Source organism: Branchiostoma lanceolatum, chromosome 2, assembly GCF_035083965.1.
Source record: "Branchiostoma lanceolatum isolate klBraLanc5 chromosome 2, klBraLanc5.hap2, whole genome shotgun sequence".
Classification (NCBI taxonomy): domain Eukaryota; kingdom Metazoa; phylum Chordata; class Leptocardii; order Amphioxiformes; family Branchiostomatidae; genus Branchiostoma; species Branchiostoma lanceolatum.
The window spans coordinates 12,656,464-12,670,939 of record NC_089723.1 but is presented as its reverse complement, the minus strand read 5'-3'; the positions used below and the strand labels follow the sequence as shown (position 1 = coordinate 12,670,939).

Here is a 14,476-nt window from a genome sequence, read left to right as displayed (position 1 = left end):
TGACTAGTTCTACTGACAGCTGTCAGTCATCTTCATCAGGGCAATACTGACTAGTTCTACTGACTAGTTCTACTGACAGCTGTCAGTCATCTTCATCAGGGCAATACTGACTAGTTCTACTGACTAGTTCTACTGACAGCTGTCAGTAATCTCCATCAGGGCAATACTGACTAGTTCTACTGACTAGTTCTACTGACAGCTGTCAGTCATCTTCATCAGGGCAATACTGACTAGTTCTACTGACTAGTTCTACTGACAGCTGTCAGTAATCTCCATCAGGGCAATACTGACTAGTTCTACTGACTAGTTCTACTGACAGCTGTCAGTCATCTTCATCAGGGCAATACTGACTAGTTCTACTGACTAGTTCTACTGACCGCTGTCAGTAATCTCCATCAGGGCAATACTGACTAGATCTACTGACTAGTTCTACTGACAGCTGTCAGTCATCTTCATCAGGGCAATACTGACTAGTTCTACTGACTAGTTCTACTGACAGCTGTCAGTCATCTTCATCAGGGCAATACTGACTAGTTCTACTGACTAGTTCTACTGACAGCTGTCAGTCATCTTCATCAGGGCAATACTGACTAGTTCTACTGACTAGTTCTACTGACAGCTGTCAGTCATCTTCATCAGGGCAATACTGACTAGTTCTACTGACTAGTCAGTATTGCCCTGATGAAGATGGCTGACAGCTGTCGAAACGTCGGCTCTTGTAAAATGCTTGGTTGTTAATAAAAGAACCTTGCTATTCAGTCATTCGCCAACCTGATGAAATTATTTACGGAGTACACATACCGTATTCAGATTCATAATTCTTTATTAAGATGTTTCGTCATAAAAGACCATAGCAACACACAATGCTTCATACTAAATCCCGAGTTCTAATTCTAGCTCTGCAAGCTGACGTACATGTAACGTTACATTGGCATACTTACAAATGTTGAGCAATTAGATTCTTTATTCGCTTTTTACACTGTCTCGTCTGCTGACGTACATTATACACTAGCTTGTGTAAATATATTTTCTCACATTTCCGGACATAGAAGTCACATAGAGGCTCACTACAGTCTCCAAGCAGATGAAAGAATCCGGCTCATGTTTCCAACTTCCTCTTTTCCACTTTTGACAATTTTTAACGGTTCGTCTCGTCCTGCATTTGAACTATGGGAGGATTATTTTGAATGATGGTATGAGGCGAATCATCAAAATACAATACCAGAAAAGAGAAACAATGTTGCAAAAATAGGAGAGAATGTGCCGGATCCTTATATCTGCTTGGAGATTACTTACTAATGCATCGAGTCTGTATATACTACATAAACACGGAGCTAGCAAATGTCTCCAAGGATTAATACATCCAGCAGGTTGTAAGCAAGCTGTTGCAGTTACAGGATGCTGCAGGTTTGGATTAGATTTCTTAGTTCTTACATGTAGTTTTTGTGCGGTGTGAGAACTTAGTAACTCTGTACACGTAACACCTGATTTCTACCCCGCACAAATGCTACGTGACACGCTTAAGCTGCAATCATTTGATCTTTTGACAAATGGATTCAGTCTACAGCATCTAAAAGTCAGCCGGATACGTGTTTCTAGGTATGCGTTTTCAAGTTACCCATGGTTCTGTCTAACAAAGGTAATAGCACTTACATTTTATTTCATCCAGTTTCATGAAATGTATTAGCTCTTTCTTTACTTCGTTTCGCGATACGCTAGACTAGGCTGCAAGTCTTGAGATCCTTAGATGTCATGATCACCCCCTGTCTCCAAGACGAATGAGTTCCACACAATGGAATTATGTTACAACCAAACATCACTGCTATAAAACATCGGCTAGTAAAACCCGTCATTCCTTCGTACAGTGACCTTTAATATATTGATATTTCCGTCTCCATGCGCGGCTGAGAAAGGCTCTGGAGACCTTATGTTACACTGGAGTGACTGCTATCTCTGACTGCCCAGCCTACTCACGGGCCATCAACTGCAAATGACATATCGTCTTCAAAGGCACCAGGCGACCCGTGCTGGGACCTTCTTCTGGCGCTCTCCATCATTTTGCAATCATGTCTAAATTATTCATTTCTTAAGTTACGTTGGCGTTCTTCACAATGGATACGCAGTGTAGCATCATTAGGCTTCTGGGAGGCGGAATGTCCATTTAGGGACGTGGTCCACTCCAAACTACCGTCCATTGACTCCCTGTGTTATTATTTACAGTGGATTCAAGAACTACTCGGATAGAGAAGGTTACAAAGCAGAAATAGGTGGAAGCTCCGAAATAACATGAGGGCTATCGGGTTTGACAGTCTTCGTCTGAAACATATGATGTATTTTTATGTGAAGATACACGTAGGTTGTCGAGTTCATACAGACAATGGGCACTATCATCTCCTGGCAAGTCCTGGCAACATATCGGACCAATATATATGTATAAGTGTATTTCATGGAAGATGAAAGGTCGAGAAGCGTCATAAATTTAAGAGAGGGAGAGGAGGGCAGGAAGAAAATATCTGTTATGTGATTGTCCGGAGACTGATATGCTCTACACTATTCGGCCAGAGCTAGTAATGAAACAAGCTCGTTTTAGCATCACTCTTTCTAAAGCCTTGAACTGACATTGAAAAGTTCAAGCCATTTTCTGATAAGTCAAATCTTGGTGTATCATGAAAAGTGTTATTCGCTCCCTCTAAAATTGCAATACAATTAAATGGCATTTTGCTGAAGAGCCGCTCTATTGGCCAAGAGGGCGACAGGTGCACATGTGCCGGAACACCGCGACTCCCATCAGGGCTGCCGCTAGAAGGGTTGAACTCGTTCTTGGACTGTAAGCGGCGCTGTATGCTGTAGATATAAGAACATTGGTAACACCGTTAACGCTACACTATTCATCTTCACCATGTCGTTTTACCGCCCTAAACAGGCTGACTGGACTATATAGCCCCCTTAGAACTGAGTTACTGTAACCTGTCAGACCTTAGTCTGTAATAATGTGACCCACAGCAGTGGTGTTCACATGGGTGGGGACATTACCAATATATCAGAGCAAACAGCCAATCTTTGAGACAGTTTAATGCAAAAACAACAGACAGGGAATTTTGGCATGGTTGCAGAAATAGTTCATAACCTAGAGTTCCACGACCTCATATCTTCGCCAAATGATATTAACATTTTCGAGTGACTTATTATCAATGTTTTTTATTGATTATGTAACTGAGATTCTCCTTTGGTCAAATTATTTCAGTTTCTTTCTCTACCCAAATAACACAAGTTGCATGAAAGCCTCGTCTTAGCAAAGAAGACTGCTGTACAGTTACATTTCCTCATAAATCATGTAGATGAGGACAGGTTTGCATGACTTATGTAGTTGGTAATGCCACAAGTATGAAATCCCCCACATTTACCATTATGGAATTATAGTACTGTCTCGTTGACTATGCAAAATAGTTCTTCATTTGCATAATTTATATCTATCGATATTCCTGTCCCTCTCGGTTAGATATCTCAAATATGTCACATATATCACACATCTTTGAGAGTCATATCATGGAAAGCAGCGGATGAAATGGAATTTCCTCATTAGTGATGCAAATCAGACCTGTATATTCATAATGAGCATTTAAGTATGTCAATCATCACTTGAGCTATCTATATACCAAAATAATGACAGTCCGTCAACCCCTTTTCAATTTATTCTCCAAGGCCTCAAACAAAATCAGCCCCTGCAGTTTCAAAAAAGCCGCCAGGGGCGCAAACCTACAGCACTTGCTGTCCAAGAGCATTTATCATTTATCAAAAATCACGACCATGGCGTGTCCTGAACACGAGATATCAAAACTTTAAGTTCTACTGCAGCAACATAGAAAGCCGCTGGGAGGCCCATTATTGCAATTGACCTTAGTTTCCCTACCAACACCCACATACCAAATATCATGAGGATCCATCGACTGCTTTTCGGGTTACATGCATGCTGTCCACGCACACACACCATGAGACACACACACGGCCACAAAGACAAACAAACGGTGGGCACTGAAAACATACCCTTCTTGGGAAAAGCAACGAAAAAATATTTGCAATGATACATACTGTTGGCGAGGGCCTTTTGGATCTTCTTCAAACAAAGCGAAAACCTGGTACGGACGGCCACTTTTTATTTGACCTTTACAATAAGCATGATTGTGATCCTTATGAAGGGCACCATGGTTTTTGAAGGGCGCAAGTAAGGCCTATTGTGCACCATTCACTAACGTTTGATTGCAGTGTAACTAATTACGTCGAGGCATTTCAATGTCGAGGGTAGGGAAAACGTTTAATTACCTTCGCAATGAATGTCAAAATGTTGAAAAATCTTCAAGATCTGTTCTGTTTAGAATAGGTATTGTCGACACAAGGTGTATCAACCATTACAGCTCATACGTCATGCACTTGCATTGCTTCTGTGTTGCAGTAGTCTTATATTTTAGATAAAAGAGAATACATCATCATCATTTCAAATACCAAATATCAAATAGCGCTAGCAGAGACCTGTATGGGACTTATGAGACATATAGGTACATGTAGTTGATCAATGTCGTTTTATTCAATCAAGCTAGATGTGATTGATTATTTCTTTACCTGTCTGCCCGGTGTTATGTCTTTTAATAAACTCTTAAATTTGTCTTATTTCTTTTTTATGGCAATGGAATATTGAGGACACGAATGCAGATAATACATCAATAACATCATTATGACAGAAAATATACAGACAAAATATTGAACGATCAAAAAGGAAACTTACGAACAAGCTCGGTCACACAATTGTCATAGTACACCGGTGAGGGTGTGAACGTCGTCTCTGGGGGTGTCGGTGTCGGCGTTGTGGGCTCGGCTGTGGTGATCTCTGTAGAAAGGATTATTTGTTTAGTATTCGAAGACGAATATGATTCTTTTCTTTTCTAGTTGGGTGTTTCATAGAAAGCAGTAATTTTCTTAAAGTAAGAGTTTTCACCTGACGCCAACATGCTGGTGTCCCTGTTTGCATTTCAGTGAATCATTTTTACTGAAGCGTTTTGGGAGATTCTCAACCTACCACTATTGAGTGTCTACAACTCAAACAAGAAAGTACAAGAAGAAACTTGCCAATGAAACACAAAGTTCTGTGTACACATGAGCTACGATGATTGAAATCCAAATAGGGACACCAATATGGCGGTCAACACCTTTTATGTCAGAACACACTGAGGAAGACACGTGCACTGACCTCACATTTCAAATCCTGTCTATCTGTAATCTGCAGTTTTTGTCTTTCTAAAGTTAGGTTATCTGTTCCAAAGTTCTGCAGTCGTGGGTAATCATAAAAGTTCTTATGTGTGTGACAGTAGGAGAGGCATGCGTTCCTTGTGCATTGAAATAGACTGCCATGTCACACGGCACACTTTTTTTTTGTTTAAGAACTATTTTTAAACATTCAGCAGTTCTGGTGCCTGGATGCAGGTTAATCCTTAAACATGTACACAACTTTAGAGCTTCAATTTTCAACATCGCCATCGCATTACTAGTACGTTTTCATGAAGTACAACTAATACGCTTTCCACGAGTACCATAGCGTTATTCATTCACCATCTATCATATAGCACCATTGGCATGTGACAACCCATTTGGTCAAATAGAAGGAATCAAAACATCAAAACATGAACAATGCAGGACACATTTTCACTTATCATATAGCCAGATGACGTTGACAAATCAGAAGTCCCCATGGCCATTTTATATCGGCCATGACGCCATAACGTCATAAAAGTGCCACAATTAGTGAATAGTGGTCATTTATTACAATAACGGTTCCATTGTATAGATTGAGATGACTTAACATTTGTGTCATGTTTATTTGTTCCATAAAATGTTTCCTATCTTGAAATAAACCAAATCGTCTATGAAGACTGGACAAAATAAAATATATCATTTCAATAAAAGTCCAAATAAACGGAAGGGAAGAAAACCACCCACTGCCTTATATGGTCAGATGATGTTGACCAATCAGAAGGAGATATACACATTACATTGACCAATCAGAAGGGCACCCAGTAGGGAGGGAAGATGATGAATACACTAGATTTGAAAAAGATTTGACATGCCAAGATTGTAATGTTATGAAATATTGTCTGTGGAAATTATGGTTTTAAAATGAAATCCGTAATCTTCTGTACAAATAGGACAAATGTAGATTTCAAATACATTTCTAAAAAAATGGATAAATGTAGTTATAATTACATTATAGTATTAGGGGATCACATACAAACATACAGGAATTTGGTACTCTTATATGGGTCAGTTTGGATAGGCATTATGATACTAACGGTAATGACTCGCCTATTTCTCGGAGTATGTGGTGTTATGAGGCCTGGTTGCTCACTCGGTGATTTTTTTCGGTGGTTATAGCAAATGACCAGGCCTTACGACACCATATACACCACGGGGCGGGTCATTAACCCTAAATTATTCACATCGTTAATGCGACAATCAGTTCAACGGATCCGTCTCATTTTGGATGCAAAGCCAACAACAACAGTCACGCATGTCAGCGAAAGCAGCTCACCTGACCATTGCAGGGTCATGGAGCATAATGGCCGCTTGTGACACAAGGTTTGCAACAAAACTGAAGGAATGTTTCCATGGTCATCAGATCTAGAAAACGTTGTCAGGGCTACTTATCAGAAAAGCATATTAGTTCTACTTTATCAAAAACTTACTGTTATAGGTTGGATATATTTTTGGGCCACCCTACATAGTACATTCTGTAGTGGCAATGGAGTCAACGTTCCGACGAAAAGTCCAGTAGTTTGAACAGTTTGAAGAGAAAAAAACCCAATGCTATTTCAGTCTATGGAAATAGATCTAATGAACTGCCATTGTTATCTGTAATCTTTTGCACAGTGCATGGTGGCATGGTGGCAAATATACATGTACGTTATATCCAAAGCATGCACTGCGCTTAACAATCAACCTTTTCATTGAATACATGCACTGTACCAGACACGGCGTCGCCATATTGGGATCAATAACCAGGGAAGCAAAATATGTCAGAAGACATCAAAGCACGTCACCCTTCATTCAACAGCGTCCACGGGCGGTATAGACTTCCTGGAACTTTTGCTGATGTCACGTGTCCATATGGTCACGTGATCTGGGTGAATGGTCACCCATATTTCAATTAAGGAACACTGCAGTAGGGCTGTCGAAACTGTGTTGTGTTGGAACAAAGTTTCAAGAAAAAGGTTGTTTTTGCAAAAACAAATTTGCACTGACCGTCGGGGTCCATAATGGACAACGTTGCCCGGATTCCTCTACTTCTTTGACCGAATCCAGACTTGAGCTTCATCCAGAGAAACGGTCCTGTCCCCGCTATCCTCCGCGGCATGTTGCAGCCACAGTATCGACCAATCAGAGGAGCCTTTTCATCTCTACCGTCACGTGCTTCCATGTAGTTCGTCTTACAGCAGCTGCTGCTTCTACACATCCGGGGCTGCCCCCTGCCAACATTGAAGACGTCAAAGACGACCTTTACTCTAGAAGGAGAATTTGAGGACAAAATCATCAGCTGAAACTTGTTGGACAGAAAAACGAACATTTTTGCAAGAAGAGTACAAGAAGTCATGTACACCAGGGCCGTACAGTAATCCCTTAGTACAGACGGGGGACGCCATTAACCATTTGCAACGTTTGATCAACTGCAAACCGAGTCGCGTGCTCTGTTTGCATAAATGACATCACAGAAGTGGTGAACTTTTCATTTCTTGATAAAAACTTACTTGTGCTGTTTAGTCGCTAATGTTAAGGGTAAGTCCCATTTTTCTCTTGTGTTTAGAGTTTTATTCTAATCATGGGCTACAGCTAAGCTCAGATAATACTCAAAGACCTTACGTAAACATGCGGAATAGACGTTAAAAGTCGATGTATTTGCAGTTTATCGGTTGAACATTTCAAGTATTTGTTAAGTATTCGTTCAACTGTACCATACTAAAGCATCTCAAGCAACTTTATTGTGGACAGCCATATTGATTGCAGTTATTGAGATTCAGCTAACTGTCACTGTGGCCGCAGCCAAACTGGAATAGTGCCAGTAGTTCAAACAACCTCACAAGGTCAAAACGATTGAGAGTTTTCGTCGACTTCGTTAACGAATCGCGCTAGATGGAGAAGAGATCCATTTCCCAACAAACTACATCTGACAGGTCGATGACTAAATCCAAGGTCGCAGTGCGCACGGAGAGCGCGTCTGCACACCAAGGGCTGATCAACTACCCGCGTTTTTCATTTCAAGCTCTTGCGTCCCATTTTTCCGGTGATAAAGCATTTAATTCCAATGGCTTAATCTGGGTATTAATCACAGCAGTGGTTGCTGCGTCCTCCGGGTGGCAATGTTAATGAATACGGTACGACGTAAAGGGCATGACTCAGCGTTGAAACCCCTCGGGGATTTGAAACCCCGCCAACACGTTATATTGCTCTGGCGCTCGCTAATTCAGCAGCCACATGCTAAATATTCTGTTATTTATTACTTCATGATTACTAATTTTGGGAACAGCGGCAAAGTCTGTCAGCAAAGCCGGGAGAGGCGTCTTTCCTTAGTGGGGTATCTCAGTATTCCACGGTTTTAATGTCATATGATAATGTTTCTGGCCTTTGTGGTTTGTGGATGACTGAATGTGCAAAAGGAAACTTAATTTACAACTTGTACCCTAGGCATATATCATCTACCTATGATACTTTCACTTATGTATAATAATTAGACAGTCGTTACAGTGTGCAAATGGATACATACATTACAGACTGTTTAGATCTTAGAAAATGATATGTAAATGGTAGGTATACCTCATTATTGATACACATATATATATCTATATAAACTTGAGAAATATTTTGCGTCCTCGGTGCTGTAAATCTTGACAAAGACTTTCTTCATATGTTTGTACTTATACGTAGAAAAATATGCTTATATGTTGATATAAGTATATATTAACTGAAATAGATTATAAGTATATATTAACTTAAATGATGTATAAGTATACATTTACACTCATATAAAGTGTATCTACTAAGTAGAAGTCATTATACATGACATATACATACAATAAAAGAATTGCTGGTAGAACAATGCTACTTATGAAAGGTTCAAGCTAAGAAAATGTTCTGCCATGTAACGTTAACTATCATAATTCCGCCGCGTATCCTGAGACCACCATATTATATATACAGTTGACGTTATAAAGATATCAATGCACATGATTTGGCTAACCTGCAATCTGGATAGTCCTCTGTTGAACATCTCAAGTCGTAGTAGGACGTGAAGTTCTCTGGGTATGGCTGCGGAAACAAGCGTGAAGCGAACGTGATCTCTCCCTTCGTCCAGCCGACTTCAAACTTCTGAGCCCAATAATCTAGAACGTAAGATAGTTGGAATTACAAGTGTTCCTTTATTCAGCCTTCATATTTATGAATCGACCGATAGCACATCCCATGAGGGCTGTATACTCCCTACTCCTGTAAGGTAATATGAAAACTATCGCATCAACATATCGCGCCCTATCTACGGGTAATACCTCAGTAAATCAATACGCCAAGGGTCACAGTGACATGGCAATCTTTCAAAATTTGCTACACTTTTTACGATTCGCTAACATGCAACACATGGAAATGGTTTATGTTGGTGCAACTTTAGGCACCCCCAGTGGCACATTTGTAGGACTTAAGATTCATCACGAACAATGAACAGGGCATAAACTTCAACTGCATATGACTTCAACTGTCATAATTCCGCTGGGAACCCTAGGACCGCCTAATTTAGAAAAGCGGTGTGAATTTAAAGATATATATTAATGCAGTGGCCCTGGAGTATGCACACTTTAGACATACATACAGAATAAAATTAAAGTTTTGTCAGTCTTTTATAGATTCAGTCTTCATAAAGCCGCCTTTTCCTGACGCAAGTGTGCTTATGTCTTTCTCAAACATCTTACCCTGGAGACCAGACCACGTATTCAGCGCGATCACCCACCGGCACCGACGCGCGAACGAGCTTTACCGGTCCCACTGTCCCGCTGGCCCCCACGATCCCGCACGCCCCCACGATCCCGCACACCCCCACGATCCCGCTGGCCCCCACGATCCCGCTGGCCCCCACGATCCCTCTGGCCCCCACGATCCCGCTGGCTCCCACGATCCCACTGGCCCCCACGATCCCTCTGGCCCCCACGATCCCTCTGGCTCTGGATCCCTACGAAGTTCGGCTGGCGGAGAGTGGGGGCGTGCTGGATCGCTGGGGCCAGTGGGGCCGGTAAGGCTCGTTCGCGCGTGCGGTGGGTGATCGCGCAGACTACGGGGTCTCGTCTCCCAGGGTACAAACATCTGGAAACGCCGCTGCTGTATGTATTTTTCTAACAACGAATTCAATTTCCTGATGGTATGGTGCATTTGTTCCATAACACTAATACCATGACAAATAGAATGCCTTCTTTTTTCAGACAGGAAATTCGCTTCTGTCCAAGCAGCAGTAAGATGGTCGCCATTGGGGCCTAGACAATAAATGGCAATATCAACCCTCATGATCTTAAAGATGTCAAGTTATACTTACGCCTCTTGGATGGTTCTTGACCCCAGTTCATAAAGCGAACACCTGGTGGTAAAACAGACGACAAAAAGATTCTTCAGAGAGCTAGAGACGTAACTCTGTCATAAATCATTATTCCGAAGTGGGTAGTCCCCTGCAGGCTTTAACAGTTTACACCATGACTTTCAACTGATGGAAGTTTAATGGAAGTAGGAAACAAGGCACACCATACATATATCCGGCCGGCATTATACGAGAAAATAAATAAAAATCGCTGCAGGTAAAAGCACTGATGTGTATATCTCTCCAACAAACGTGACGGTCTTGAGAGTCATCTTTGAATTGAGAAGTCTCCCAATGCGAGCAGGCGGCAATGTCAATTCTACTTCTGCAGAAAGTTTGTGGTCGTAAAGAATAGCTTCACAAGAGACGAGTGGCAGTATGTCAAAGGCAAATGTTTTATTGGAGTCACTAATATATACATTCTAGAGACGTTTTCAACTCAATTCCTTGGAAATTCTGATAAGGGTCAAAGACTTAATGTTGGAAAACTTGACGTGACATTTCTCGAGGTATGTCTCCTAGCCGAGCCGAAGAATGGTAGAAACTGGCGAAGAAACATATCTTTCAGAAAGGTTAGTAGACAAGAGAGGTTGTCTAGTCCGGCCAGTTTATCCTTATTGCACTAACCAATCGTCCCCTAGAGGAGTGTGGTGAAGACTTACATTTTGAATTAGCCTGGGAAAGTTGATCACTACGGTGGCCCACAAGGACAAATGTCGTCGTGTCGCAATGCATTCCGTCTACGCAATGTACCTGTGCTCAACACTCAAACTTTTCCTGCGCGCAGTACATGAAATACTACGATTAATGTTTCTCTACACTACGAAATGAGAAATTTTTCCTTGTGGGTCACCATTCATCTCCACACTGTAATTTTAATTACAGTAAAATAGTAAAAAAAAAAGTGTTTCAGGAAGTCACATCGCAACTGTGGACATGCATATCAACTTACTTGATTGTTGTAGCTCATCATAGGGAGCACAAATGTTTTGATCCTCGTCATTGCTCATGGGGCAATCATCTCTGCCGTTGCACAACAGGGAGTCGGCCAGGCATTTTCCATTTGAACAACGCAGTGTTGTGTTACAAACCTCGGCCACGGCTGAAAAAAAGATTCCATAAAGGATTTCAATGTTGTTCGAACATTATTTTGAAGAAAAAAAACTGTTATACTTTTATACAATTTGATAAAAGTTGACTACAATGAGTACACATATATAGCTGCGGTGACCATGATAATGATGACGATGAACGGTTTGGTCAATAATTGCTCAATCTACAGGATTTCATTCTACGCCTAATCGCATATATCCAGAGTCTTGTCAAAAGATAACCCAGTACTTACGAAAGAGGACGGACATGTCAAATTCTGCCCCTAATCCAGATATGGCCGAGTCCGAGACAAACCGGACGAAGACGTTGCGGCCTAGGACGTAGAGGTCGTTCGGGATGCAGCCTCCACAGAATCTGCCCAAGGAGGGGTAGCTGGCGTTCGGACCACGGTGAACCTCTAGGTAATCAGCCCTGCAGCCCTTGCTGTCTGCAATATTCAAGAAAAAAAGTCATATCCTATTGTCTGGAAAACTATGGTAATGTCATTTCTGCTCATCTTATTTTCCTTAAATCATGTGTGCAGGGAATATGCTCGCCAATCTTGTCAATGTTGGGTATCTTGAAACGCACCCTGACAGAAATAATACTTTGCATCATGTGGCATAACTCTTCGAGCTGACGATGGCCTGGGAGTGATCCCGGACTGGTTGGAGTTTTCCTCATATTTTCGTCCCCGACGACGAATGGAAATGCTGAAACCAGTAAAGTGGCGTAGATTTGTCTTATTTGATTTGATTGGAGCAACAACCTCTGGGAAAAGTATTATATTTGTATCTTAATGTATAGCCGGTGCAGTGACCCTTTGGCGTAACACACCAGCCATGCGGTGACGGTGGATTTATTACAAACGACCTGTCACACCTAACCGTTGCTGATCTAACTCCAGTTGTTGTCTAAAGGCATCTACTTCACGCGGTAATAACCGTTCCACTCTAATATAGAAGTATCACCGTTTGTCGTCAGCCTGTCCATAGTTTCTCTCTTTCTCTGCATAACTTTCATGAATATAGATACTCAGACAAACACCTACAGTATTTCTTAAATAATGCTTCATGTGGGAGAAATTTAGACTTAACACAGTCCTTACTGTGTGATACAATTATATATTTATTCCAACAAGCTACTTCTAGAATGTACATTTATTGTCAGTCACGACTTCTGTCGGTGTTTTGCTGTCGTGTCTTGATTTACAACCCTTTATTGATGTCGCGGTAAAGCATAGAAAATTACAGGCTGTGAAATTAATGATATCAATAAATTTTCTTCTGCCATAGAAGGAGATCATTTTGGTTAAGATTGATGTACAACTTATATTAGGGCTGTAAGCCTCAAATTTCAAGCAAAAATTCCTGAAGGTCTACAACAAGAATGCCATAAAGGTAATGGTGTAATGAATAAATGTTTATGGCACCTGGCTTTTTTACATTATAATTTCCACAGGGAAAGTGCACAATAGCAAAGAGTGACGTCGACATAAATCAAAGAAACCCTCACCCCAGTTCTGTCTCATAAACATTTGTTTGTAGCAATACAGATGGTTTAGACTGGTTTTCTTTCGTGTTTGTCACTTCTCGCAAACATAATGAACGCATGTAGTCTGATTAGATCGCGTCTACAGCGGCCCGCGCAACATCCACCGGGCCGCAGGGAGTGACCATTACAGCCGGACGGCGGAGTTTGCGTTACGCTCACTCTAGAACTCATGTATCTGAGTTTAAACATGACTTAACTAGCCCCATACTTTCTTAACCCACGTTTGTAATTACAATAGAACGGTGATATTTGGCAGTTCTAGGAATATTTTCTGTTTTGTGCACGCCCGTTGGGTCCTGAAAAAACGACATATTATATTAACACTAAGTTTATGGATGACATTTCTACGCTATGTCTGTTTTAGCTTCTTTCCAAAAAGTTATTTCGTGAAACCCCCTCTACTGTCTGGACACCGCTGACGGTCAAATTTGGATTTGTATGAAAAAGCCTTTATGAATTAAATATGATCCATAATGTAAACGTATGATTCAAAGACAAAAACCATACAAAACTTACAATGCACCGTTCTTTATCATTCAATTCATATACAGACGTTTGACATTGAGCATGAACAACTGATAGAAAGCGTAGTTTGCCTTCATCAGAGCGACCGTTACATTGCGGTTCACCTCTCGATCAAGGTCCGTAGATATTACAATGGTATCGTCAATACAGGTTAGATATCAAACATAATCAGAGCAACACCTTGAAATAGTTACTTAAAAGTTAAAATCCTCCCACACCATAAGGTGTATAGCGTGCCCATCCCCGTTTCATAGCCCTGGGCCACACTGTGGTGCGATCACTGCAGCAGGGGGCTTGTCCACTGGCAGTGTAGTGTGTTTAACACTACACTACAGTGTAGTGTGTTTAGTTTACTGACGCATGTATGTTTTTCCTATGTTTTTATCATGTATTTGCAATTAGCCCACGGGCATGAACTTGCAATAAACTTCATTAGTTTAACTTCCATACTGTTTCATAAGTATGTACCATCTTTATAAAGTATTTGGTATGACTCAATGCTCCTCTTGTCCAGAGGTGTCCTACTCGGGAGTTGAACTCGGGCCTTCTGGTTCCAGATGTGGTAAGTAATAGAAGCGCAGACTACTACACCACAGGGACACCCCCCTTGAAATAGTACTCGTAGATTAAGGATTATGAGCCTTTGGGCCGTGC

The 14,476-nt window shown here is 41.2% G+C and overlaps 1 protein-coding gene across 3 annotated transcripts in view; it reads right to left on the bottom strand.

The window, feature by feature from the left end:
• Window positions 1–805: 805 nt before the first annotated feature.
• Window positions 806–14,476, bottom strand: part of LOC136427502 (dorsal-ventral patterning tolloid-like protein 1) — a 36,539-nt gene continuing 22,868 nt past the window's right edge. For all 3 annotated transcript variants that reach the window (XM_066416393.1, XM_066416395.1, XM_066416394.1), the window contains 7 exons: window positions 11,997–12,191; window positions 11,604–11,753; window positions 10,613–10,654; window positions 9,278–9,419; window positions 7,288–7,547; window positions 4,781–4,882; window positions 806–2,844 (listed from right to left, as the gene is read on the bottom strand). In XM_066416393.1, coding sequence (XP_066272490.1) covers window positions 2,735–2,844; window positions 4,781–4,882; window positions 7,288–7,547; window positions 9,278–9,419; window positions 10,613–10,654; window positions 11,604–11,753; window positions 11,997–12,191 — 1,001 coding nt within the window. In that variant the 3' untranslated portion in view covers window positions 806–2,734. The remainder of the gene's footprint in view (window positions 2,845–4,780; window positions 4,883–7,287; window positions 7,548–9,277; window positions 9,420–10,612; window positions 10,655–11,603; window positions 11,754–11,996; window positions 12,192–14,476) is intronic.